This window comes from Thunnus albacares, chromosome 18 (assembly GCF_914725855.1).
Source record: "Thunnus albacares chromosome 18, fThuAlb1.1, whole genome shotgun sequence".
NCBI classification, from domain to species: domain Eukaryota; kingdom Metazoa; phylum Chordata; class Actinopteri; order Scombriformes; family Scombridae; genus Thunnus; species Thunnus albacares.
Window position 1 is genome coordinate 4,469,225 of NC_058123.1, and position 24,684 is coordinate 4,493,908.

General features: G+C 38.6%; 2 protein-coding genes and 1 long non-coding RNA gene across 3 annotated transcripts; 2 read left to right on the forward strand and 1 right to left on the reverse strand.

The window, feature by feature from the left end:
- Nucleotides 1–750: 750 nt before the first annotated feature.
- On the reverse strand, nucleotides 751–7,713 carry LOC122967906. Its single transcript, XR_006398708.1, has 2 exons — nucleotides 7,589–7,713; nucleotides 751–2,307 (listed from the first exon to the last, which is right to left on the reverse strand). It is a non-coding gene; the product is annotated as an uncharacterized LOC122967906 (long non-coding RNA).
- Nucleotides 5,601–9,270, forward strand: ved (ventrally expressed dharma/bozozok antagonist). Its single transcript, XM_044332704.1, has 3 exons — nucleotides 5,601–6,945; nucleotides 7,674–7,933; nucleotides 8,128–9,270. The coding sequence occupies exons 1-3, from the start codon at nucleotides 6,708–6,710 to the stop codon at nucleotides 8,503–8,505; spliced, it is 876 nt and encodes a 291-aa protein (XP_044188639.1). The 5' UTR covers nucleotides 5,601–6,707; the 3' UTR covers nucleotides 8,506–9,270.
- A 5,858-nt stretch (nucleotides 9,271–15,128) lies between these two features.
- Nucleotides 15,129–17,568, forward strand: purbb (purine-rich element binding protein Bb). Its single transcript, XM_044334075.1, has one exon. The coding sequence runs from the start codon at nucleotides 15,207–15,209 to the stop codon at nucleotides 16,116–16,118; it is 912 nt and encodes a 303-aa protein (XP_044190010.1). The 5' UTR covers nucleotides 15,129–15,206; the 3' UTR covers nucleotides 16,119–17,568.
- Nucleotides 17,569–24,684: the final 7,116 nt, after the last annotated feature.

Here is a 24,684-nt window from a genome sequence, read left to right on the forward strand (position 1 = left end):
TAGCAAACAGGCCCATTAGAGATGAAAGGGTCTGAATGGATCCAATCAAAGAGCAGCCCAGCAGGAGACTGTTACCCCACAGACAGCAGCAGCCCGGGACTGGGGCCGAGGAGGATGAATGACCCCTCGTCACGGATAAGGAACATTTAAAGACACACATATACATCATCCACAATCAGAGTTACAATCTGCTCTACTGCCCGAGCATGTTCTCATATGTATGTTTCTTATATGTCAACACTAAAGTCTTAAGAACAGATGTAAACAAACAAAGACAGCTGAGGCCAAAGATAATGCAGAAAACCCCTCGGAGCAAAAGTCAAACGCAGCAAATAAACACAGAACAAACGTTTAAACGGCAGTTTAAAGGGTCAGTTCGTTCAAATAATAAACAAAAATGGATCATGATGTTTTTGTTTTTGTTTGTTTTTGTCTGCAGCTAAAACTTTAATTCAACGGAGATAAATGGAAACTTGTTCCGCGGCGCTCAAAGCCGACATCAATCGACTTTCCCAAGAAAAAAAAAAAAAACAACAAGTCTGCAGGATAATCCGCAGACCTCAGTTTCACTGTTTTCAAATGTTAGAAAAGATTTTCCAACTCCTGTGAGCTCCATAAACAAAATACCCTTCACTGCTGTCGGTTTCGGATGCCTTTGAATAATTTAAAACCTCAAGAAAACATAAGACCACTGAGGGTGAGTGGCAGGATACGTTTTTTTCGGGGGGGGGGGGGGGGGGGGGTGAAAACGTGCAAATTGTGTTTTCAGACTGAAACATTCAAGTCCATGTTGAACATAATCATTCTTGCATGTAAGGATTGTTTTTATCATCCGTTTTTTCTGGCAAATAGTGAAAAGACGTCTTCAGGTGTCTTGTTTTATCCGAGCGACGCTCCAAAACACAAAAATATATTCAGTTTACAGAGATATAAACAGAGAAAAGAAGTTTTTGCTTGAGAAATGATTTAAATGATTAAAACTGATCAGCAGTTAACAGTTAGTTGAAAAGGCAGATGTTTCTGCAAATGTAGCAAAAAAAGCGTGAAAAAGGAGACAGAAAACCAACAAATACACAGTGTTGGACTGTAGATTAGATATTAATATGAAAAATATGGCAAGTGTGTTTAGATAAATTAATCCAACAATATAAAAACCCTCTTTTACTGGTGAAATCCTGCATTCAGAATCTGAGCTCTGATACACAAATTTATATTTATTTTTTGTATTTTTCTGTAATCTTTGCTTTTTTATGAAATACTGGAGAGTTTTACCTCTTTATGACTTGAACCATTAATTTATATGAAACCAGCTGGAAGTAAAATCACTTTGCTGATAACTTATAAATATCTGAAACACGACAACGAGCCTCAACTACATGTTGCATTTTGGGAACCATTGATTTAATCTCTAAAAATGCATTTATATTTTATCAGCTTATGACGTGTTTTCTGAAGTTGTGATTCACAAATTCGCATTGGTCTTTGTGATTTTTCGCAATTTTTTGCATTTTAGTGTGAAATGTTGGATCATTTGACGTCTTTGGGCCTCAAACTGTTATTTAAATGAAACTATCTGAGAAGTTTAGAGGTGAAAATGTCTCTTTGGTGAAACTGGAAACAACTCATAGACGTCAGAAACATGAAGTAAACACAACTACTGCTTTATTAAAGGCTCATGAGCCAAATATGTTGGGAACAACTAGTTCAATCTTTAAGTTTATGTAAAAAATTAATAAATAAAGTGTATAACAAAGTACAAAAGACGTGCAGAGGAGTAGAAGTTTAAAGTAGCATGAAGATTTTAGTTAAGTATAAGTACTTAGTTACTTTCCACTGTTGCAAGTGTTAATCAAGACTTGTTGAGCCAAAAACGTTGTGAATTACTGTTTTTTTTTATCTTTAACTTTATGTAAAATCTTAACTATAGTTGTCAGATTATTACAGTGAAGTAAAAAGCAGAACATCTCCCTCCTGAATGTAGTGAAGTATAATTATAAAGTAGCTTTAAGATGGAAATAGTCAAACAAAAAGAGCCACAACATTCACAAGAAACAAGCAAACACAGTCAAAACACCTCATACAGAGAGAAACAGACATCAGTTGATTGGTACAGTTAAAAGTTCAAAGAGGTCCTGATCATTTGTTTTCTCTCCTTCACCTCCGTCGCTGCCCCTCGGTCTGTCTGTCTGTGTGTCTCTGTGTGTGTGTGTGTTGTATAACGGGGCTGGATGGGTGTCAGCGATGGCCTGCTCCACCTCGTCATCTCCCGTCCACCGGCAGGGCCGAGCCTCTTTGATCTGCGGCCCGCTGAGGGGACACCGAGGCAGACAGACAGACAGACAGACAGACAGACAGACAGACAGACAGACAGACAGACAGATCAGAGGCAGACGAGAAGCCGGGAGACGACAACAACACAACAGCGACATCCAGACACACCGAGACATGTCAACAGTCACTCTGACTGTCTGACTGTCTGTCACACTGAGAACAACCATCCTGACGCTGCAGCACAACCTGCTCTGTGTTTGCTTCGCTTACTTTATCGTATCTAACCATAAAAACAAATAAGATCCACTAACATTTACGCATCATCTATTCAAATCCATAAATAATAACAAACCTCTCTAAATAACAAGACTACAAAGTGATTTAACAATAAAACTAGAGCTGCAACTAATGATTATTTTCATTATGGATCAACCGATTAGTTGTTTTGTCTTTAAAATGTGAGAAAATATTCACTTTTGAGAAGCTGCAACCAAAGAATTTTGACATTTTCTTCTTAAAATGTCAAAGTTTGTCTCTGTTATCAATTCATGAAGTGTACGCTGGTGCAAACCCTTATTTAGATTTGATTTAGGACGTTTGTAATGTTTTACTATAATAAGTTTGCATCATTTTAAAGGGAACATTCATGGCTTTTACTCAAGTCCAGTTGTGAGTCGGTCTGACACAAAACAAACCTCAGCTGAGCTCTTAAAAGCCTCACTTTCCCCCAAAATACTGGTCTAAATTCTGGTGTTTGTTTCAGCACTGTGACAACTTGTAGGAACATTAAAGACACAAAACAAAGAACTCTGAATGTTCACTAGACTGCAGAGATTCAGGATTCAGCTGTAGAAAGTAGAAATACAACAGACACACATACAGTACGGATGTGCTTACAGAGGAGATGCAGACAGTTTGGGATTATGTGTGTCTGTTATGTTTTTGGAAGAGGAAGGTGAAGAGGACAACACAGCTGATGAATTGTTTAGTTTTGCTAATCAATTTGTCGCTTTCATCATTTTTGAAGCAAAAATGCCAAAAAATCACTGATTCCAGCTTCTCAGATGAAGCACAGTTTTGCTTACTCAGGTGCGTAGTTCTACTTCACTACAAGTCAGGTACAATGCTACACCTTTACTACGTTTATCTGACAGCAACTTTTTATTTTACAGATAAATATTTTACATGCAAACAGCATCGTCATCTTATAAGCTATGATACTTTCTTTTAATTTAATTAAACTACCCAAAAGTGAGTAAAATGGTTAAAATTGGCTCCATCTGACTGCTAATGAATAGCTGGAGCTGCAAATCTTAGTTGATTTATCAGCAACATAATGAGAACTTTTACTATTTGTACTTTATATTTTACTGATAATACTTCACTTTTACTTGTAATGCAGTATTTTTAAATTGCTACTTCCACCAGTAGTAAAGGATCAGTTTAATTTTAAGTAATTTCTTGATTGATAAGTCATATCTATCAGTCAGTGTTCAGTTTAATGATCAAGGATTCATTGATTGACTGTGTGGAAGAGTTTTACAGACGTAATGAAACTCATCTCTTCTGTGGCGCCTTAAATCATCTTAAACTATCGTCTCAGCTTTCAATGCAACCTTTTGGGGATTTTGGGGATCAAGTTAAAGCGGCTGATAATGAGGCTGGAGTGGATGATCCCAGCTGTGAAGTGGCTCATAACCGTCCTGGATGAGTGGTGGACTGTCTCTGAAGGAAGAAGACGGCGCTGTTTTGTGTGCAAATGGTGCGTGGCTCAAAAACACATTGTGCGTTTAAAGGATTAATCGGGTCAATCACGAAACGGAGTCCTATTGATAAGATAATGAGAGTGCTCGAGCGCCGCTGAATGGATCCGGGGGCCGTCGTGCGCGCTTGTCTCCGCGACCTGCAGACGGCTGTCTGTCTGTGCGCGCAGCGGAGAGGAGAGCCGCGACGCTAATAGCTCATTACGGATACTGGACCACTTCAAAGGCGCTCTGTGCTTTGATACCAACACACCCAACATGAGACAGAAGCTCATAAAACCTGTTAATATCTTCTAAAGGTGGTGTAAATCCTCCACAGTAAGAAATACATTCAGATCTGTATGCTGTCAGTGCTGCTCAGCTGAAGGTTGTTTTTTGGTGCGTAATAGTGAATTTATAGCAACGTTACTGCTGGTAAATTACAGCCTGATGGAAGATATTTATTTACACTGGTGGAAAGAAGCTAATTTACCTAATAGGTGCAATTCTGAGGTATTTTACTTGATTATTTAAACATGATCCCACTTTATACTGTTACTCCACCACATTTCAGTGGAAAATATTGTATTTTTTACTGTAGTACATTTGCTTAACTTTGCACTAAAATGTTGCTGACATGTTTATGCATCTATAATAATTATAATTCTGTAGTATTATATATAAAAATGTAACACTGACTGAGCCCATTCACTCATAAATCATGTTCATCTTATAAAATGCAATATGTGGTTTTAAATTGTGACATATTAAAAATGCAGCTTACATATGAATCCATCAGTAATAATAAACCAATATTATAACAATGATAGATGCCATTTGGCTGTATTATGTATTAAATTGTGTTTTATCTGAAATCAGTTTCCAGCGCTGTTTATTTGGATGATCAGATAGTCAGAGGTCTAGAAATATTTTATTTTAGTTATGAATTTATAGTCTTAATTACTTCATTTTATTCATTTAACTTCTATACATTTCTATTTCCTGTTAATCCTTTGATATTACAATAGATTTTCTGTGATTATTAATGGGATCAGCTGTTTTTCATAATAACGACACCAAACTTTAATCCTGAGAGCCCATCAATCAACTACAAATCAGATTACACAATCTAAAAAAAAAACCTCATCATCAGCTGACGTCACATCAGTAACTTTGCCTTTAATCTGGGGATCATCCCCGGATTAGCTGTTTGCTTTTATATTAAGCCACTCACTGCTTGTTATGCTGGTTATTAAAGGTCTTCAAATACGACTAATGGAAAAAAAATGTAAGTAATTATCGCAATTTTGAAGAGCATCAAAATTTTGATTGACGGAAAAGAAAGATGCTCATTAGTGAGGATTATTTTCTTATTGATTAATCTGCAGAAAAGTGTGAAAAATGCTCATTAAATACACTCTAGACTGCAGATATTCAGGAAATGTGTGATTTACTCATAAAATTCAGTTGTGATGGCTGGTTTTGGTCCGTCAACTAGAAGAATATGTTCTCGAGGAAAATCTAACAAGCACTACAAGGTTAATATACAGCAATATAGACAGTATTTTCTATGTTTTAGAGTTTATTGATCAATGATTTGTTGATGCACTTTGGGGAAATCAAATATCAATAACTTATTAAGAGTTTAACATGCAGTGACTCCCGTGCATGAAGGAAACTGATCTATTCTGCAGAAAATCCTCAGAGAATTGTAAAAAACATTCATTAAATATTTTCCAAAACCCGGTGTGATGTCAATAACTGTCTTGTTTGTTTTTTTGCAACCAACAGTTTATAATAAAAGCAGCAAATCATCATCTTTAAGAAACATATTTCATTTCATTTTAGTAATCGATTAGTCATAATGGTTAAAAAAATGTCAATCATTGTTTCCAAAGCTCAAGATAACATCCTCAAATGTTGTCATTTGGCCCCCAACAGTCCACAACTCAAAGATATTTAGTTAATATTCACATTTGAGCAGCTGGAATCAGAAAATTTCCACGTTTTTCTTCTTACAGAATGACTCCAAACTAATCGACTAATTGTTGCAGCTCTAATCAACTTATCGATTAGTCACCATGATGTCTCAGCTCTGCTCATGTGAGCTTACAGTGATGTTAGATGATTAAAATGCTTCAAGAGACAAAAGTCAAGTCAGATATATGGATGTTTTTGAGTCAGACGGGAGACACTTACAGTATGGATGATGCAGACAGTTTGGGTTGAGGTGTGTCTATTATCTTTTTTGGAGGCAGGAAGGTGAAGAGGGAGGAGGAGGAGGAGGGGTGTGTGGGGGGAGTGGGGTGGGTGTTGTGTGGGGGGTTGCTCTTCCCAGACTCACTGGAGCCAGTGTGTAACAGCCTCATTGAGACTGAATGAGACGTCTTAATTACTCCAGTTGTGAAAACTAAAGGAGGGGAAGGTGGGAGGGAAGGGAGGATGTGTGCTTTGATCTCGGTCTGAGGCGGTTTGAAAATGAGGAGGGATGCCCCCTATAAATACAGACACACTGTGAGGGGACAGTCATTACTCTCCTACAACCACCAACAACAACAACAACACCAGCAGCAAACAGAGGACTCCTGAGAAACTCTTCCTCCTGCAGTCTGGACACAACTTTCTGGTTTTTTCAAACAAAGGGATATTCTCTTTCCGGCTTCTTCAGGAGAAAACTTTCAGCACTCAGCGACCATGAGAGGACATTTTTCTATCGAGTGGATGGCTCAGAGCAGCCAGCCGACGGGTACGGAGACCCTCGCTGCCTCTGGACCTGCCGCCTGTGGGACGCATTCGGAGAGTCTGCCGGGTTTTTACTGCAGGCAAAAGGCAGAAAACGTACCTGAACAGGAGCAGCAAGGCCTGGATGCACACAACCTGTCCAGCTCCAGTATGAGCACTCTACAGCACCAAAGCTCTCACAGTAATCAAGGTAAGCACATTTACTCAAAGACTTCTACTTTACTACACTTCAGGGGAGAGTATTACATCTTTTGACACCACTACGGTTATCTGACGGCTACTTTTTGCTTTAGAAATTGATATTTTACCTGCAAGCAGCATTTTCTTTTAAATTAAACTACCAGAAAGTGTGTAAATTAGTTAAAATTAGCTCATGCCACAATAAAATGCTGCTTACACATGAATTAGAGCTCCAACGTATCAATTAGGAGATGAATCAGCCGCTATTTTGATAATAAATTCATGTTTTAGTCATTTTTTAAGCAAAAATGCCAAAAATTCACTAGTTCCAGCTTGTTAAATGTGATGCTCGCTGATTTTTTTTTTGTCATATAAGACAGTAAACTCAATACTTTTGGACTCCTTCTCCTCCAACAAACATTAGTCACTATTTTCTGACAATTTATAGACTAAACAATCATTGGTTGCAGCGCTAATTATAATATAGAGCATCATAACACTCATATAGGCCATTTGGCAGCAAGATGAGCACTTCTACTTTTTATACTTTAGATGCTGATTATACTTCTTTAATTTTACTTTAACTGCAGGACTTTTACTTATAATGGAGTATTTTAAATTGTGCTATTGCTACTTGTACTGCAGTAAAGTACCTGAATACTTCCATCAGCTGTTCAGTCTAAACATCTTTTGGGAAAACGTCATTAAAAGTATTTTCCTCTTTCTTCCTCTCTCCAGTGACGGAGGCTGGTTTCAGCAGCGGGACAGAAGAGGAGACCTCCGGGTACGAGAGCGAAGGGGGTCGTTCTCTTTCCCCCGCGGCCTCCGCAGACTGCGCCTCCACCTCGCCGGCCTCCCCTCCGTCGGGGAGACGACCCCGTACGGCCTTCACGGCGGAGCAGATCAGCAGCCTGGAGAGGGCCTTCAAGAGGAACGCTTACCTGGGAACGCAAGACAAGGCCGAACTCTGCAAGAAGCTCAACCTGTCTGACAAACAGGTAGGAATCCCCTACATGAATCCTTTATGATCAACAACTTGCACATGACGAGGATTTTATAAGCTTATATCATTTAAATGTTGATTATCTAAAATCTAAAATCCTTTCTAAGGCCCCTAAAGTTCAGTAATAATGAGACATTTTGATGTGCTGTTATGAAAACGTTTCCTAATGAGACTTTTCCACCTTTTCAGATCCGTAACTGGTTCCAGAACAGGCGGATGAAGCTGAAGAGGACGGTGCAGGACGCCCTGGCTCACGCCTGCCAGGCAAACGTCGCCTCTCAGTTCATGCATTATCCTGAGCTGCAGGCTTACAGGCCGGGACCGTACCCCAGATACCACTCAGCAGCGGCGGTGGCGGCGGCGGCAGCACAGGAAGCTCCGGCTGCTGCTGCTGCTGCTGCTGCCTCATACGTCCATCCACACAGCCTCCAGTACAGCTCCGCTCTGCCCAGTGTCTCCACGCTGCCTCTGGACTCTTTTTACCAGTACAGCAGCCTCCCGGGAGTGATGCTGCCCTCTGCCACCACTCAACTCTCTCACTACCCGTCTTATCCTCAGTATTACTGAAACCGTCACTGACGTCGCTGCTGTGATATTTTGTCCCGCTGAGACAAAATGAGATTGTATTGATTTTATTTTTTGAACAAAAAACAAACATCTTATCCTAATAGGATCAATTCCAGTAGAAACAGATGCTTTATAAGAAACACGGCACAAGTTTCATCATGGATCAAACAGGGTGGTGTGCAATATTGTGATTTGTGTGTGTGCCTCTGCTTGTAACTGATGTATAGTTTGGATATATTTAAATTTGAATTCTAAGAAATGTTTTATTTGATTTTTTTGTTGTTATATCACTGTGGAATCAGATTACTTAAATAAAATGATTATTAAAACTTTACAGATTATCTGACGTTGATTTCTTGAGCTGATAATAATTCTGTACTTTTACTTGGGTGCAATTTTGAATGCAACTTTTCTCTAAACGCATCAATGACTTTGATAACCAAACACTGGTATATATATACTGGTACTTATACTTATAACAACCCCCACCTTCACCACATGCACCTCTAAGTAGCTCGTTTATGCCACTAAGTGTCTCTAATGTAAACTGTTCATTGGCAAAACTAAACAGATGCTTCGCAGCCAGATAATAAAACGCAAAAGCACCGTTAACAGACCGGATGAAACACCGTCCCTCACCACACATTTTATCCAACACAGACACTCCTCCACGGGTCTTAAATTCTGGGTTTATTGATCTCATTACAGCCACAAACAGAGGAGGTGATCTTGATCGTCGCCAATTACAAACGGAGGACAGACGGATATTCAGCCTGGGAGCAGTGTCTCTCTGTGATGTTAAAGAGGATTTAATCTATCTTCTTTCATCTGAACCTGTTTTATAATGTAGATTATTGGATTACATTATGTTAAACAGAAACATTCCTATTTTTAAAAATCTCCAATTGAATATTTGTTGATTTCAGAGAACACTGAGACATTAAACTACATTAATTTCAATTAAAAATGGAAACACTGAGATCTTCTAAAACCTTTGACTAGTAGCAGGTCTGTATGTTGTGTCTATTCACCTTATGTTGACATATGTTTGGATTAGTGGGCTCTTGTTCTCATGTTGAATATGTCTCTAATCTTTGAGGCAACACGTCTAAAACTCTTTATCAATAATGCGACCGTCCCGTTATTGTGTCGTATACGTGGTTTCTACAGTAATTTTGACGTATTTACAGTATAATTTCCTGCCTTTTCTCTGTTCCTAGAGACACTGGAGTCAACATAAACCTCTTCATGCTGCCTGAGGAAGAGCACTGAGCTTAATAGCCGCTGATCAAAGCCTTTTCTGCTCTTTGTGCCATTTAGTGTTTGTATTTGTGCACAAATTGAGCATAACAAATTCTCTCACTTTCTTGCCTGCTTCCTTTTTTCCTGAGTATTTCCACTGACCCGCTTGGGAAGCCTTTTTCCACTGTTTTCCCCGTGGATTCCTGGACTTCAACTAATGGAGTATTTTATGTTTGTGGTGTAAGTAAAAAGCCTCAATACTTCCTCCATCACTGGACTAATGTGCAGCCTTCTGCTTGTCTTAGCCTTCAGGCTACAGGAAGTCAAACCTGAAAGACGACAAGAAGAAAAGAGAATAACTTGTTTGTGCTTTATTGAATTTCTCTGATCTGACCAAAAGAAAACAACTTCTGTCACCAACATACAGTATTTTTAAATACAAAGTGCCAGAAAGTGAGCTGAGAGATGTTTAAATCAATATAATAATGTAATTAATTATTATTAAAGTGCTTCATCATCCGATGTTCCTGCATTTGTGTTTTTATGCATCCTGATCCAGACCGTCTCCTCCATCTTTCCGGGAAGCAAAAGCACATTAACTTATGTCTCAGATTGTGTCACATTTATTGAATTCAGTTATCAGTGTATAATTTTCATGAGAAATCGTATTACTGTAAGTTTTTCCATCTTCTGTTGTCTCCACAAACTGTATTTCAGGGAATTTAAGGGTTTAATATCAATGTGAAGAAGTTCACATGCAGGATGATTCAAAATAGAATTTATTTTTTCTAAGATAACCCCTGAATAACATTTACACTTTGTCATTTGGCCGACGATTTAATCCAAAGCGACAAAGTGCAGAAGAAATACCATAAACTATAAACTTAAAATAAAATGGATTTAGTATCTACATGAATTAACATTTAGATAAAACTCTGAACAAGACTTAGACCATAACTTAGAGGGAAATAACATTTACAGGAAATATTAGCAAATAGTTTAAATGAACAAATAAAATGGGACATTTAGTGATTTATTTATTTTTTTTAATCGTCAGAGAATTGTACAGAGTTTGGTTGCTGGCTGTAATCTGTACTTTCTCAGGTGTTTCCTACTGTAGGAATCTGTTCTCACAACCTCAGTATTTTCTAAAACGTTGGCTACAGCCCTGCACACAAAAACTTTTCTGATGTTTTCAGGACTTGAGGGGTTTGTTCTCTAAACCATCGCACCTCCTTCAGGAGTGAATCGATCTTTTCATCACCAGTTAACACATGAAATCTACAGCAATGCAAACAAGCTCAGAGATTCTCAACACAGGACATATAAAGTGCTGCAAAAGCACGATACAGTGGCGTTAACTGCAGCTGTAAACTGACTGCTGCTGCTGTCATATACAGCTGGGAGGAAGTGCAAAGACAAACCTGGAAATTTACCTGAGAGGCGACTGGAGCTGTACCGCCATCTGTAGACAGAGCTGGGTAGTGCAATGATAATCTAATAACTGCTTATATGTAGCTGCAGGTGGGTTAAATATTCATACCATCACATCCTGCTGCTGTTTACAATGATGACGTTTCAGATCTTTTACCTCTAAATGATCTTAATAAGTTTGTCATTTTAAATCTTACATCCTTATATTCTTTTTTAGGTTGACTTAGCAACATCTGTCCAGTGACTACAGATCAAAAATAGCCTCTTGGCCAACTTTGGCGCATTTACAGCAACGTCTATTAATGTGCACTATCCCTGTTAAATAAATGTCTGATAAATAAATACAAATATAATAAAGTAAAAGTAGTAATTGTACACAAAAAAGTAGTAGTACACAGTGGAGAGAGTACCCAGCTTCATGTTCCTGGGCACCCACATCTCCAAGGACCTCACGTGGACAACCAACCAACAACTCTGTGGTGAAAAAAGGCACAGATGCCTTTCTTTCTGCCTTTTTCCTTCCTCATTGTCCTACTTCCTGAGCAAATTGAGGAAGGCCAACCTGTCCCAGCAACTCCTGGTGCTCAACAGAGAACATATTCAGTGTGGTACGACAGCTGTTTTGCAGCCAGTGGTGGAAGAAGTCCTCACATCCTTTATTTAAATAAAAGTACCAATACAGCAAAATACTCCATTACAAGTAAAAGTCCTGCATGAACAGTAAAAGTTCATAAAGTATTATGATCTTGATGTAGTTAAAGTATTGCAGTAAAAGTACATAAGTATTATGAGCTTGATGTAGTTAAAGTATTGCAGTAAAAGTAGTGGTTTGGTCCCTCTGACTGATATATTATTATATATGACATCATTAGATTATTAATAGTGAAGCATCAGTGTTAGAGCAGCATGTTACTGTTGTAGCTGCTGGAGGTGGAGCTAGTTTACACTACTTTATATACAGTTAGCTAGTTTAGTCCACTGGTTCCCAACCTAGGGGTCGGGCCCCTCCAAAGGGTCACCAGATAAATCTGAGGGGTCGTGAGATGAAAGAAGAAAAAACAAAGTTCTGATACACAAATCTCTTTTCAGTTTTTCTCTAATCTTTGATTTTTGCTGAAATATTGGATCATTTGAACATTTATTGAAATGAAAGCATGTGAGAAGTTTAGAGGGAAAAATCACTATTTGGTGGAGCTGTTAACAACTCATAGACATGTGAAATGTGACCCCGACTACACACTGCTTTTTGTAAGACGTCAAAAGACAAAAAGGTTGGAAACCACTGGTTTCATCTTTAACAATGTGTTGTATTTTAAAAGCTTGTTATATTATCCATTGTGTCAAATCTTCATCTGAAAAGTAACTAAAGCTGTCAAATAAATGTAGTGGAGTAGAAAGTACAATATTTCCCTCTGAAATGCAGTGGAATGGAAGTATAAAGTAGCATCACATGGAAATCAAGTACTTCAAAATTGTACTTAAGTACAGTGCTTGAGTAAATGTACTTAGTGTCTTTCCACCACTGGTATCATGTATACTCCAGAGTGTTATTTTACTTGTTTATTTCTTATAGTTCTATTTACATCTTGTTCTTATCTTTCAGGAAGTTGTGCCTTCAGTTTCATTGTGCTACTGTGCAGTGACAATAAAGATTTCACAGTATATTATATTCTAATACCACACTTTTAAAATATGAGTAAAGGTCCTGCATTCAAAATTTTATTTCAGTAAAAGTGTAAATATTTGCAATAAAATGTACTCGTTATGCAGAACGGCTCCTTCCAGAGAGTTATAATATTATTAATACAAGATCATTATTACTCATGTATCAATGTGTAAGCAACATTTTAACATAGCTGGTTGAGGTGAAGCTAATTTTACTACTTTATATACTACTATCTATCATAAATAAATCTTAATCTGCAAAATAATTGCAGCTGTGAGATGGAATAAATGTTATGGAGTAAAAAGTATTTGCCTCTGAAATGTAGAGAAGTAGAAGTACAGAACACAGTATATGGAAAACTTTAAGTACAGTACTTGCACAGTTTGAAAACTGAATTATCATATATCCTGTTGCATAACAGTCCCCAAGTGAACGGTTTGTGGTCTAATGTAATATTTAGTGGCAAAGTTTATGTCATGAACATGTTTATTTGCTACTGGTGTGGTAACATGTAGGCCAGTGGAAACAAACTTTTTTGAGTCGACATATTTCAGTAATTTTTCTCTGGTGACCCGAATGGAAATTACACTGGGTTCACGACAAAAATACTGAAGTTCAGATACAATTATATTATCAAAGCAAATACAGGACTATTTTAAAGTCCCACTCACCTCAAAAATGTGTTTTTCTTCTTGTTCCTTCAGTTGGAACAAGAACCCAAAGTCCTTCATCTACATGAGCCACCAAATCATAAAAAATAATCACATGTCGACAACGTGGAGCAACCAGTAGTGGAATACAAGTAAGTACATTTACTCAAGTACTGTATACCTAAGTACAGTTTTCAGGTACTTTTACATTACTTGAGTATTTCCGATATTGAAATATTGTACTTTTAACTCCATTTATTTATCAGCTATAGTTACTGGTTACTTTTCATAATATGATTTCACATAAAAACATGTTATTAGCTTATAAAATATGATGCATTATAATAGATTTAACTACCATTATAAACATTAAAACTAGCTAATATTAATGATAAAATAATATATCAGAATAACACTCACATCATCCTTCATTCCACATGGTGACTGCTTTCACTTTCGATACCTTAAGTACATTTTTGGTTGAGTTAAATTTTCAATGTAACAAAGTATTTTTACACTGAATATTTCTATTTTTCCTTAAAGGATAAGGTTCACAATTTTTCAAGTGTGTCTTAAAACAACAGTCAGGTGTTCATATGAACAGTGAAAGAGGTTTTCCTCACTGTAATCATTCCTCCTGTTCATACTGGCTATCAAAAGATCCCCTTCAAATGTGCTTTCAATATAAGTGTTGGGGAAAATCCACAGTGTGTCCACATAGTCATTTTGTGTAAAAATGCATTTAAAAGTAGATGTGAAGCTTATATGAGGCTTCAGCAGTCTGAGTTAGTCATATCAAGTGGATATCTGACACATTTACAGTCTTTTTAGCATCAAATTCCCTCTTTGTGTTTCCTCGGACAGTGTTTCCCTGTTGAGCTGCGGTGGAAGTATAGTAACAAAAAGAGGGACTTTGACACTAAAAAGACTGTAACGTTGAAAGATATCTACTTGATTTGACTCATTTGAATGCTGAAACTTCATATTAGCCTCTGATAAACTTTTAAATGCATTTTTGCACAGAGGGAGGACTGTGGATTTTGTCCCCCATCACTTACATTGTAAGTACATTATGAAGGGATCTTCTAATGGTCAGTATGAACAGGATTACATGATTACAGCAAGAAAAACATGTTTCACTGTTCAATTGGGCTCCTGACAGTTGTTTTAAGACAGATTTTGAAAAATTGTGAACCCGTCCTTTAAGTAAAACATCTTCCACCACTGACACAAACATACCAGTTAGTATTATTAATATTGGCCAATGTAACCTACTAGACTTAGGTCACCAAACTATTTTGCGAAGATAAAAACAATTCTCTGAATTCCTCCACAATAACAGAGAAAAACCAGAGATGTCGACACATTATCCAACTGAAGCCAGAAAAATTAAAAAACATTTTCAAAATATTATGTCATAAAAGACAGAGGAGATTTCACAACGAGAAGGAGAAGTACGCAAACGGAACCTGACTCTGAACCAATGGCTGATGAGAGATAATGCATGTGGGTGTGACTGACAAAAGTGAAGAACCAATGGGAAAGCCGTAACCGTGTGAACTGGTGGGAATGGCAGGCTGGTTGACCAATCACAACGCTGAACGAGCGAAGCGTTGGTGAAAGTGAAGGGGGCGCGCGCTGGAAGGGTACGCGCAGAAAGCAGCTACGCAGGACCGGAGCAGGGCAGAAGCCGAGCGGTGGAGCTGAAGATGGCGGATGGAGACAGCGGGAGTGAGCGCGGTGGTAGCAGCGGGGGAGGAGGCGGTGGAGGCGGCGGCGGCGGCTTCCAGCACTTCCAGAGGGACCAGGAGACCCAGGAGCTGGCGTCCAAGCGCCTCGACATCCAGAACAAGCGCTTCTATCTGGACGTTAAGCAGAACAGCAAGGGCAGGTTCATCAAAATCGCCGAGGTCGGGGCCGGCGGCTCCAAAAGCCGGCTGACCCTCTCGCTGTCCGTGGCGGCGGAGTTCCGTGACTACCTCGGGGATTTCATCGAGCACTACGCCCAGCTGGGGCCTAGCAGTCCGGAGCAGATAGCCCAAGCGACCGTGGGTGAGGACGGCGGGCCCAGGCGAGCTCTCAAGAGCGAGTTTCTCGTCCGGGAAAACCGCAAGTACTACTTGGACTTGAAGGAGAACCAGCGGGGGAGGTTCCTGCGTATCCGGCAGACGGTTAACCGAGGGCCGGGCTTTGGAGTCGGGGGCCCTGTGGGCGGCATGCTGGCCGGCCAGACCATAGCCCTTCCGGCGCAGGGGTTAATAGAGTTTAGAGACGCCCTTGCCAAGCTCATAGACGACTACGGGGGAGACGACGAGGAGCTGGCCGGGGGCACAGCCGCCGCCGCGGGGTACGGTGAGCTGCCCGAGGGCACCTCCATCATGGTGGACTCTAAACGGTTCTTTTTCGACGTCGGCTCCAACAAATACGGAGTGTTCCTGCGTGTGAGCGAGGTGAAGCCCAGCTACAGGAACTCTATCACCATCCCCTTCAAAGCCTGGAGCAAATTCGGCGGAGCTTTCTGCAGATACGCCGAGGAGATGAAGGAGATCCAGGAGAGGCAGAGGGATAAAATGTACGAGAGGAGAGACGAGTCCGAGGGAGATGACGTGGATGACGACTGAGAAATTGAAGCAAAGCGGCTATTAATTAGTTCAGTTCATGACGAGATCTGCGACATAGGGGTATTTTGCAACAAAACAAAAAATAAAAAGCAGAAATGACAGATAAAGTGCATGACAAATCGTGCTGTAATAGCCTACTAAAGTATCGTGGCGTTAAAAAAAAGTACATGTGCAGGGAATTATTGGTGTATTATCCTAAAGTTTGTTAGAGGCGAGGGTTGGAGTGGTTGTGTGAATCTCTGAAAGTGATATAAAAAAAAAAGTGGACTAAATGTTTAAATGAGAGATATCTCATTGGTTGAGGAAAAAAAAGAGTGCTTTATTATAAAAACAAAGAAAAAAAAAGGAAAGAGAGAACCTTCTAAAACCAGCAGATCGGTTTTTATAACTAGAAATGAAGCCAATGAATGCTTTCCTATCTGCAACATAGTTTATATTTAAAGAGTAAGGAGGAGTCAAGCTGTTTAAGATGTTTTCCTTGCTGAGTTTAAGGAGAGAGAACTAGCATCCATTGTATTCCTGTTCCAGTCCAGGTCTCTCCTCCAGTGGGCAGTTTGTGGGATATTTTGCAAGTCGGTCAGATGAACGAAAGAGAGGGATACACATATATATATATATATATATAGAAAGATATATATATATAGCATGCTGCTGTCACTCTGTGCATGTTTGCATTGATGTGGAACAGATGCAGAGCTGTCAAACAACATGGAGCCGTGCCTCAGCAGCAGCAGCAGCAGGCCGTTAATTGAAAAGATTACCCAAAAAATGTTAGAGGAAGTTACTGAGAGGATTATCTGTAAGCCCAAACAACAAGGGCCTCGCAGACTAAAAAAAAAAAAAAAAAAATTAAAGCTTTTGACTCCAGTAGTCAATTACAATGTGTATCAGCTGGGTTTTATGTTATACATACAATCTTGGCAATATCTTCAAAGCGTAACTTATATTGTTTCAGTGAGCATCCGTTACAGCGATGGAAGAGCAGTGTGTTTCCTCGCACCAGAGCATCCCTGGTGTCTGGAGAAAAAAAAAAAAACCATGGAAAGCCAACAAGTGGGGAGAGGACTGAATTTTATGTGTGTGTGTGTGTGTGTTTTTTTTTTTTTGTGGGACAACATACAGATATTTTATGGGACTTTCCGGTGCTCGTTTGCTCCCACATTGCCACTACGAGGGTCCAAATATCTGGCAGTCGGACGGATACGCTGACCTTCTATCTCTGCCACCACACTGCGAGAGCGTCAGTGATGAGTTTTGCCATCATCAGCCTCTCTTCTCTGTCACGGCCAGAGCTGGACAGACGGCCGTCTTCACCAGCCCCTGGGGCCTTCAGTCTGACGTAACTTCCAACATCTTCCAACACGTGAAGACCCTGGACAGAAACGCATTGATGGATGTTTTTTTTTTTTTTTTTTTTTTTTTTTTTTTATTTGTTTGTTTTTTTTTTTTCCAAAAGAGAACTATATTGAAATGAAATTCTACTTATAGGAAAGATATTACTGAACAAACCAGCAAAAGATATTTTGAAATACTTATAAAGGAAAAAAAAAATGTATTGTGTAAAGGAAATTTCAAGATTTAAAAATAATAATAAAAAAAAAAGGTTAATTTCTTAAAACAAAGTTGTGACTCAAACCTCCAAATTATTTTTCATTTTGTTTTTCCTAGAGTGAAAGTATAACACTTCCTTAATTAAAGCAACTTTAAATGCAATAACCGATGTTGTGACTGTATATTTTTAAATCTTTGTATTCATACGTAAAGAAAATGATTCATCCTGCCGCCTGTTTCACTGGATGTGAACAGGACGAGCGAATGAATGTAAACATTTGTTTTCATTATCGATTAACATGATGATCCCTTTCTGGATTTAATGATTAATTGTTTGTTTTATGTACGCAAAATCCAAATATAGTGAAAAATGTACATCACAGTTTCCTCAAACTCAAGTTGACCAACCAACAGTCCAGAAACCAAAGACATTCATGATGTAAAACAGGAAGAAACGCGTCAAATTCTCACTTTTGAGAAGCAAAAACTAGAGAATATTTGTTGTTTTTACTTCATAAATGACAGAAACGATTCATCGATTATCAAAATAGCTGCTAATAACATTTTCTGCCAATCAGGTAATCGTTTCAACTCTGACACGGATGTTCATCATCATGTCTTTGCAGTTTGTTTTTATGTTGATTCCATTTTTTAATGTATTAGTCGCAGACCTCACGGGAATCACAGCCAATATTTTCCAAAAGTTACATCATCCACTGGTGAAGGAAAGAGAAGCTCATTCTGGGAAATCAACCAATTTCAAATCTAGACCAGCATTATTGTGTTTTTTTGGGCTGCAACTCATGATAATTTTCATTATTGATTATTTTCTCAAGTCATCGCTTTGTCTAACGTCAGAAAAACATGTAGAAAAATGCCTCTTACGGTTTCCAACGGGGACGTCTTCAGGCAACGTGTCTGATCATCGAAAATACTCAGTTTAATATCGTTTATGACAAAGAAAAGCTTCAAATTGTCACATGTAAGAAGCTGCAACCAGCAAATATTTGGCATTTTTGCCTAATAAATAAATAGAAATCAGAGCTGAAACAGTAACTTTTTACTTAAAAGTAAAACTACAGGAAAATCAGCAGCAAAATTAGCTTAACTAGCATCTGGCTAAACGGTTCCTGTTAGTGTTACAGTATTATATTATTGGATCATTATTATTATTGATGTATTAGCTTTAATATTTGATTTTAACTGTTGCAACAATGCGTAATATTTTATAAACTGATCATATGTTTTGCATGTAAACATTACGAGCTGTAAACAGTGTCTTACAGCGATGCTAGTTTGTAGTCTGGTAGTGAGATAATGTAAAAATGGTGATGATGCACATTAGAATAATAACTTCTATACTTTGACGAGGACGTCCGCTTGGTCAAAGTTGAACTCAAACCAAAATAGGAAACGCGCGCTTGCTGAGCTGTAATAATTACAGAAAATTAATTGGCAACTATTTTGATAATCGTGTTAGCATTTTAGCAAAAATGCAGCTTCTCAAATGCGACGATGTAATGCTTTTCCTCATCATGCAACTGATTATATTTGGGTTTTGGACTGTTTGTTGGACAAAACAAGACACGAAGACGTCAACTTTGACTCTGGGATGTTGCAACGGACATTTTTCACTATTTTCTCACAATTTACAGACAAAACAATCAATCAATGAATTGATAATGAAAACAATCGTTGGTGTCAGCCCTGTATGCTTGAATTTGTCCACGACTGTGACATGGAGTGAATATTTGTAGGACAGAAGTGTAATGTGACAAATAGTCGATCAATCGATTAGCTTACTGACAGAAAATTAATCAGCAACGATATTGTAATAATTTTTCACGCCAAAATTTGAAACACTGACTTTAGTCAATGGTGGACTCAATTAAAACATAAAATCTGCCAAAGACACCAGTTCATCCAGTTTCAAATCCTGCTGCAAAACATTCAAAGGCCTTTTGCCAAACTCTTGAGAAATATCTGGGCTGTTATCACTGGTGAGAAGTAACTAAGTACATCTAATCAAGTACTGCACTTAAGTATAATTTTTAGGTACTTGTACTTTACTTGAGAATTTCAATGTGATGCTACTTTATACTTCCACTCCACTACATTTCAGAGGGAAATATTCTACTTTCTACTCCACTACATTTATTTAACAGCTTTAGTTACTTTTCAGATGAAGATTTGACACAATGGATAATATAACAAGCTTTTAAAATACAACACATTGTTAAAGACGTCTTCCAAAAAGCAGTGTGTAGTCGGGGTCACATTTCACGTCTATGAGTTGTTAACAGCTCCACCAAATAGTGATTTTTCCCTCTAAACTTCTCACATGCTTTCATTTCAATAAATGTTCAAATGATCCAATATTTCAGCAAAAATCAAAGATTAGAGTTTATGTATCAGAACTTTGCTTCTTCTTCTTTGCTCCAGCATTGGTAAAATATTAGTTAACCACTAATAAAGCCATTAATTAATACTTACAAACCTTTAGCTTATCAGAAAGTGGTACTGAAAACTAACATCAGCCCTCAGACACAATCCTAAACACTGTTAAAAATCAATTTTATTCTTAAATGAATGAAAGGAACTAAACGAAACATCCTGTAAAACTGGGCCATGGTTGAACCTACTCGCTGACCCCTGAGGAGCATATGCTTTACAGTTGCTCCCACATACTCACACACACTGTTTGTGACACAGCAGCTGTCTCTAAAGGTAATAAAGACCATCTTCAGTTAAGTTTCACACAACAAGAGCTTGTTCCTGACAGCGGAATCCACCGCAGTGCAAAATCAAGACGACGTGCTGCTTAGTCGCAGTCTTTACCCTCGCCATCCTTCCGAGCACTTATGAGATGACTGTATTGTGCGGAAATATACAGCTTAACTTGTTTTCTGACTCTGGTTTGAGGAGCAGAAAGGGGGTGGGGGGAGAGAGAGAGAGAAGAGACTTCAGGGTAATTTGATTCCCCTCATCTCCTCCCCTCGTTGCAGCCAGCCTGTCCGCCACCTCTTCTTCTCCTTCTCCTCACTCTGTAAATTTGGCAGCTGTTAGGCACCCATGCGTTTGCTATGAGGGTGTGCTGACAGAGCATGCTGGCTATTTTAATGTGGGAGGCCTCTACAGACTTGACATTCCTGGTCAAGGAGTCAGCTGTGCCATTAGGACCTCGTCGCCGGGGGGGGGACAGCAGTACAACAGTATGATTGTGCTGAGATCTGCTCACATGTGGCACAGACAGTCTTCTCCTGTAGAAATACACAGTCCGCTATGTGCAGGCAGGTACAACATATGTGGTGATAAGAGATGTTTTGTTTGTGGTAGGAAGCCTCGTGTCTCATTCATTCTTTAATGTACTGACTCCCAACCTGGAGGACCCGACCCCCACTAGAGGTCACGAAAGGTTCTCAGCTAAGCAGCTACTTCTATGACTTCAGGCTGAAGCTGGTGTGGAAATATGTTCAAGTGCAAAGCCACCAATGGCTGCAACGAAATCTCATGCATTACAATATTCACAGAAAATGTTAAAATTCTCATCCAAATTGCTAGTTTTACACAAACTTCCTGCATGACGGCTTGGAAACACAGTTTGTAAATTTGCTGATAGTTTCATTGAGGTGTCGCACTCAAACTGCTAGTTGTATTTTCTACTGAGGCACACTTTATGAATTGGAGGACATTTATCCTGAATAAAGTTCAACCCTTAGAAACAACCCAAGTCTATTTTGAGATCAATATTAAACAAAAACTTGGTTGATTTTTCTATATTTTTCTTTTTGTGAACAAATTCCACAAAGGGACAAAAAACAACAATGAACTGATCTACTAACAAGTATTGTGTGTGTATCCAAAGCCTGATATATCTTATTCCTCTGTGCCGGAAATACTTACCAGAGTCCCAATCGAACGCTGAAAATAGTCCCCGTTTCCTCCTGATTGAGTAACGTTTGCTGAAAACCGCAGCCACCAACTGTTTAAGGAAATTACTGGGCCCTTTTTAAAAATGAAACTCTATATTTGTGAGCTGTTTTTAAATATTTATGTCATCAAGAGGAACTAATGGGCCAGTGAAGGGAAGTGAGAGAGTATATTGTGAGATGAAGTAACACATTGTTGGTTTTGGTCTTTTCATGAGATTTATTGACAATAACAAAGATTGCCAGTCTGATCCTTTAAGACCACGTTTTACAGGCATTAGGAGACCAATCGAATGTGCGTTTTAATTAAATCTCCATCAGGGATCAGTGGAAGTGAAGATTTTCACTCTGTATTCATCAAAGCTCATTAATTAGTCACACAGTCAGTGTCTTTGATGAACATAATGCAGGGCGGTGACTGTAGTCAGATAGAACGATAGAGGCTCGAATTCTCTGCAGGAGGTTCTGTTGCATGTTTGGAGAACTGTGTGAATCACATGGATCAATAAACCTGTTGTGATTGTTGCTCAAGACTTAAGCCGAGGACTCAATTTGACTGCCAACAGCTTTTTCTATTGGTTATTTTTCTGACCATGAAAGGAACCTAGATCACACGAAACAAGGCTTTTGGAAAACTCCTACACACTGACTCCAAACCACACATTCCTTTAAAGAGACAATATTTCAATCCCAGTTGGACCTTCATCAAGTTTTAAAAAAAATGGTGACCACACCTTAACATATACTGCTAGGCTGACTGGATCTGTGATGAGCCTCCAATCCTCCCAGAGTTGCAAACATCTTTAAACAATTAACAATTCAAGTAGAATACAACAAAAATGCAATCAGAGGTACATTAATCAGAGAGAAGGAGTACAAAGGCAAATACAAAAATATCTCAAATTGATCAAAAACACGGATGTATGCAGTGTTGGGAAAGTTACTTGAAAAATGGAATTACTCATTTAAAAACGTATTACTCAACAGCAAAAGTAAGTAGTCACATTACTCGTTACTTTAAACACCTTGAAAGCCTCCACACCCACATGTTCCATCTTCTGTGTTTTACGTGTGTAGAAGAAGAAAAGGTGACGTTGTGGTTTCACAAACAGCCAGTTGACAGTTTGGAGGTTTAGAGAGGCGAAGTCCCTCCCATTCTGCTGTCCCCCATTTTTTTCGGAAAAAAATTTGTACGGTAGTGAACGGCGAGAGACAACTCTGTTTGAATTGTGCAATTAACTACACTTATGTTGTCAATTTATTGATATATTGATATATTTATTTATCACCACAAAAAGTTCCCTGTTTTAAACTCATCTCGCACAATGTACATCACCAACACCAACATGTTTCACTATGAGGGAAAAAGTATTAACAGAGGTGAAAACAAGCAAGACCCGTTGCTCGTGTGACTACATCCCAGTACGAAACACACAGGCATCACGTTAACGTTAGCTTCAGCGGCTCTCGTTAGCTTGAGGAGAGAAAAAGTTGTGACCTCACTTCCGTGACTTTTGGGTATGTATTCTTTCTACACAATTACGTATTTTCACAAAGGATGTATTATAAGAGCTGGATACGGCGCCCCCGCTCAGCCTTGCAGCCAAGTTTGTCCAGTGGTCACTCACGATATTGCAGCGAAAAATCCCCCTGTGGCCAAAAAAGCATTTTCACCATAGACCACCATTGTAAAAGAGACGTCTGTAAAACTGTTGACAGGACATTCGGAACTGCAAACAAGATCAAATATGGCTCTTTGTATTATGAATTTTTGATCCATTGAGGTTTTACATTTGTAAAACTTCCCTCAAGCCGAGAAAAGCAAGTTAAAACTCAACTTACGACAAACTGCGACCCTCTTGACTTGCAAAATGATCTGTTAAATTGACAAACATCATATGTGTAATTCATTGCATTATTCAAATTCAGATTTGTCTCTCGCCATTGACTACCATAGGCTACATATTTGTTCTGAAATAAGGTCCCATGGTGGTCAAGGGGAACTGACCATCAACAGCTAACTTGATGATAGCCGTAGTGACTATATGAAGCTGGATTGCTCTCACAGCCTCCAACTCTGAACTAAACCAGCTGATTCCTGAATGTAGCCTTACCAGCGGATAACGTTAGCAAGCCAGCTAAGTAGACACAACATGTAAATAACATTAGTTTGGAGTTACCTGGAGTTGCGGCTAACGGCGTCGTCTCACTTCCAGCCCCCTGCACTAAGCTAGCACATAGCGGACCAGTCTGACCACTGAAAGCACAGAGGTCAAACTGATATTTCAATTATTAGTCAATTAATCGAGTAGTTGATGGACAGAAAATATATCAGCAACTATTTTGAGAATCAATTTATTATTTTTTGTAATTTTTTAAGAAAAATTGCTAAATTTCTCTAGTGTCAGCTTCTAAATGTGAATATTTTCTGGTTTCTTTAGTCTTATCTGAAAGTAAACTGAGTATCTTTGGTTTGTGAACAAACGACTAATTGACAAACTAATTGAGAGATTAATGAATGTTTAATGAAAATAATCGTTAGAGGCATCCCTAACTGATATCAACCATCAAATCCATCAAACTACCGCTAAGACAGCAAACAAGTTGACTCCCAAACTGTCGGTTACTGCAATATTACAGTAACTGTAATGTAATTTAGTGAAAAACGTAAAGACATTACTGTGATGTGTTAAAAGGTACACACACTGGTTGTAAGCTACATAAAAGGAAACATTTAAGCATTGTACATGATAAACAATATAATACTGCATAACTCAGAAAGTCTCCACACACATATGTGTAAATCAAAATTTACGAAAAATGTTTTATTTCATATTCTTGGTTCAGACATTTTTGTGTGAGAGTTTGAAGGATCACGTGTCCCATCATCACTACTGCTACGTAGATCTGTTTTTTCTCCACATAGGCTGGACCAAATAGACACTTAAACAGATTATTTATGTTCTTGGTGGAACATAATATGATGCCATATTTTCATTAATCTCTTTGTTGAGTGTAGATGTGTTTTTTCTTGATTACAAGCTGAGAGTCTCTCCTGAAAACATCTTGACATTAAGCATTTGAAA